Source organism: Rhinopithecus bieti, unplaced genomic scaffold, assembly GCF_001698545.2.
Source record: "Rhinopithecus bieti isolate Rb0 unplaced genomic scaffold, ASM169854v2 scaffold_15136, whole genome shotgun sequence".
NCBI classification, from domain to species: Eukaryota; Metazoa; Chordata; class Mammalia; order Primates; family Cercopithecidae; genus Rhinopithecus; species Rhinopithecus bieti.
Genome location: NW_016808217.1, coordinates 1,264,749 through 1,268,830, shown reverse-complemented (window position 1 = coordinate 1,268,830; position 4,082 = coordinate 1,264,749). Strand labels below are relative to the sequence as shown.

At 34.9% G+C, this 4,082-nt stretch overlaps 1 protein-coding gene across 1 annotated transcript in view; it reads left to right on the top strand.

Annotated features, from left to right (window-relative positions):
* SQLE (squalene epoxidase) overlaps window positions 1–4,082 on the top strand; it is a 28,960-nt gene that overhangs the window by 5,020 nt on the left and 19,858 nt on the right. Inside the window, exons 3-4 of the mRNA XM_017885937.1 lie at window positions 1,587–1,767; window positions 3,382–3,478. Of these exons, the coding sequence (XP_017741426.1) occupies window positions 1,587–1,767; window positions 3,382–3,478 (278 nt within the window). The remainder of the gene's footprint in view (window positions 1–1,586; window positions 1,768–3,381; window positions 3,479–4,082) is intronic.

The window sequence follows — 4,082 nt, the reverse complement described above, 5'->3', positions numbered from 1 at the left end:
GGGGTAGGGTGGGGTGGGGAAGGTGGGAGAGAGACAAAGAAGCAAGCCCTCCCCTGTCTCTTTTTCCAAGGTCACTTATCTTATCATGAGAGTCTACCCTCATGACCTGATCACCTCCTAAAGGCTCCATCTCCAAATATCATCACATTGGGGATTAGAGTTTTAGCTTAGGAATTTTGGGAGGACACAAACATCCAGTCAATACCATATTTAAACATTTTATGTCACTAATATATATACTAGAGTCCACTTTTTCACTTGACATAAACGTATTTCCAATACTGTTAACCATTCTTTGTCATCATTTTAAGCCCAAGCATAGTAGTTTTTCAGTTGACTTCATAATATACTTCACTTTTCAAACTTAGATGAATGTTTAGTTTATTTTCAGTTATCCTTTTTTAGGTAACACTATAGTGAACCTATTCTTGCGTGTAACTTTAAAGATTATTAAATATATCTTTAGGATGAATTTCTTACATGGATTTCCAAGATTAAGATTATTACATCGAAGGATGCTAATGTCTTCATGGTTCTTGATAATTATTGTTATATTTTCTAAAATATAATATTAGTTTATAGTATCACCAGTAATATATGAATTTATCAGTTTTATCATAATCTCATCCGTGATTTTGATGGTGTCCTATTGTTTTAATCTTTACTTAATTGATTTTATCATTTGAACATTTTTTCTGATTTGTTCACTGTTTCTGTATTGCTTTATATGAATCATCCATACATGTTTTTGTCCATTACTATTGGCATCTTAATATTTTTCCAGTGGTTTTTAATGAGTAAATTTTATTATGTATACACATATTAATCTTTTGTTCTATTTCATATGTCTTTCCCAAAGTATTGTTTCAGCTTTTATTTTTAAAATTAATTTTTAAAATTTCTAATTTTCAGTTGGCACTTAGTTATATTTTCTATTGAAAGTTTTTTCTTTTCAACTTCTTTTGCTGCTTTAGATTTAAGAAAGCAATTTTACATGATTCTGATGAATTCAGTGTTTTGTTTGCTGCCATTTAAAGTATTTGATGTACTAAAAGTTCTTTGCAGTTTGTCCATCAACAGTTGGGGGATAATTCTACCCTTCCATTTGGTTTGGAAAATCTACTTTTTCATATATTCAGTCTTTATATATAAATTGGGGTTTTTTTGAGTTTCCATACTAGTTTTATTTTCTTTTTATTTTTTTTTTTGGTGACAAATCTACATATTCATACATTGAAAAAAAGTGTTAAGAAGGACTGAATGTGTTCCTATGTCTTTATGGCAGAATAGGTTTACTCAGGAGAGGATTGTGGTTTATTTCATGTTGCATTTTCTTGCTGAAGTGAAGTGGAATTACAGACCTGAAATAGTTATGTTGTTATCTTTAAATGATATTACAGATTTGCTAAGACTCTCATTGACCTCCAGAAGCATCATGGTTTCTGAAATAGTTACATTAATTTTGTTCGGTTCTCCAGATTTGAAGGCAGAGACTCATTTTTGATGTGTGTATGACCTCCTTGGTTCTTAGTTTAACTCTGGGTGTGTTAACAGAATTGATTGTTTTGAACTCGATTGTTTTGCAGATACAGTGGATGGTCTTGATGCCCAGGCTGTAAATGGTTACATGATTCATGATCAGGAAAGCAAATCAGAGGTTCAGATTCCTTTCCCCCTGTCAGAAAACAATCAAGTGCAGAGTGGAAGAGCTTTCCATCATGGAAGATTCATCATGAGTCTCCGGAAAGCAGCTATGGCAGAGCCCAAGTAAGACCACAGTTTCAAATATACAATGACGAAAGAATCAATACATTTAAATTTGACCTTTGTACAAATAAGATTTTAAAATTTTAATGAATTTTTGGGGCATAGTCTAGAACATCTGTATATTAAACTATCAGAAGAGTGTTAGATATTCAGTGCTTTTCTTGAGAATATCATATAGAGAATTTTCCTTTGACATAGAACTATGAAGAGTTCTCCTTTGACTGAATGAAAATTAATGTATTTTTATGTGATTGGAATTTAGAGGATATATTTGTAACTAAGGCATAAGTCCATTTGTGCACATTTTGGAGTTTAGGTTTGTGGTTATGATATTTTCTATTAGAAGTCAGGATATAAAACTGCAAGGAGAAATCCCTGTTTCATTCTCACTAAAGACCCAGTCTGTTAGGACTGGCTTCTTCTCTTGATTATTAACTTATATTTACCAGTAACCTTTAAAACACTAATTGAAGAAGTTTTAAGCATGAGAACCCTCATGTGATTGACACAGACTAAAGTACTGACAAAGCAAGTGAAGAAGTAAGTGGACTTATCTTTCGGACTGAAAAGACTTGATATCCATGGAAGAAGAGTATGTTCACTGTATGAAAATGAAAAAATATGGCCAGGTGCGTGGCTCATGCCTGTAATCCCAGCACTTTGGGAGGCTGAGGCGGGCAGATCACGAGGTCAGGAGTTTGAGACCAGCCTGGCCAATATGGTGAAACCCCATCTCTACTAAAAATACGAAAAAATTAGCTGGGCTTGGTAGCACACGCCTGCAGCCAGCTACGTGGAAGTCTGAGGCAGGAGAATTGCTTGAACCCGGGAGGCAGAGGTTGCAGTGAGTCAAGATTGCGCCACTGCACTCCAGCCTGGGTGACAGAGCGAGACTGTCTCAAGAAAAAAAAAAAGAAAATGGAAAAATACTCCCAAATATAAAGATTATAAAAATTACCTGTGATCTTTCTGACTAGAAATAATTACCCTTGTTTTTTTTTTGAGATGGAGTCTCGCTCTGTCACCCAGGCTGGAGTGCAGTGTCGTGATCTCTGCTCACTGCAACCTCTGCCTCCTGGGTTCAAGCGATTCTCCTGCCTCAGCCTCCCGAGTGGCTGGGATTACAGGTGCCTGCCACCACGCCTGGCTAATTTTGTATTTTAGTAGAGATAGGGTTTCACCATGTTGGCCAGGATGACCCTGATCTCCTGACCTTGTGATCCACCCATCTTGACCTCCCAAAGTGCTGGGATTACAGGCGTGAGCAACCACGCCCGGCCAGAAATAATTACTCTTGACAGTTTGCAGGATGCATTCCAATTCTTGCTTTCCCCTCTGTGTATCGATGTATGAGGATATGTGAAGTTTCTCTGCCTATATTTTATTTTTTAACAAATTAAGATAAAATCCAATGTTACTTTTAAGATACTCTTAAAATCATTACATTAGTAATATGTATTAAATGTTGATAAATTAGAAAATAAAACCACACATTGGACACATGTTTGCACACACATGCATGTCCAGTTTATATGGATAAACTGGAGATAAGGAATTTAATTTAAATTGCTGAAATGTGCTGCTTTAGAAATATATTTTTTTTTTATTCTTTAGTGCAAAGTTTATTGAAGGTGTTGTGTTACAGTTATTAGAGGAAGATGATGCTGTGATGGGAGTTCAGTATAAGGATAAAGAGACTGGAGATATCAAGGTGAGAAATACCAAATGTCACCTCTTCTGAGAGATGTTGTTTTCCTTCTTTTCACTTACGGCTTTAAAAAAGTAGGCGTACCGTTTTACAGGTTGAGTATCTCTTTCTGAAATGCTAGGGATCAGAAGTGTTTGAGATTTTTTATTTTCTTCAGATGTTTGCATTATATTTACCAGTTGAGCATCTCTAATCCGAAAATCTGAAATTTCAGATGATCCAATGAGTATTTTCTTTGTCATATTGCTGCTCAAAAGTTTTGGATTTCAGATTTTGGATTAGAGATACTCAGCCTGTGTTATTTTCAAATGGACTGAGTTATTTCTAAGCCCTATGCAATAGGATAGGTTTCAGATTGCAACACATTGTGCTTTAGAGGACCTCAGAAGGCTACGCAAAAGCTTTTAAACAGAACTAATATGAATACTTTTGAAACTGAGTAATATACATCAGCAGAGAAGCAGAGGGGAACTAGTAGAGGAAAGAAGGCAAGATTTAACATAGAAGAAATGATTCAGATAAAATGAGCAACTTAGGCAACAGTGAGAGAATCTTTTTCAAAACAATTTGTCCTTTTATTTTATTTATTTATTTATTTAATTAATTA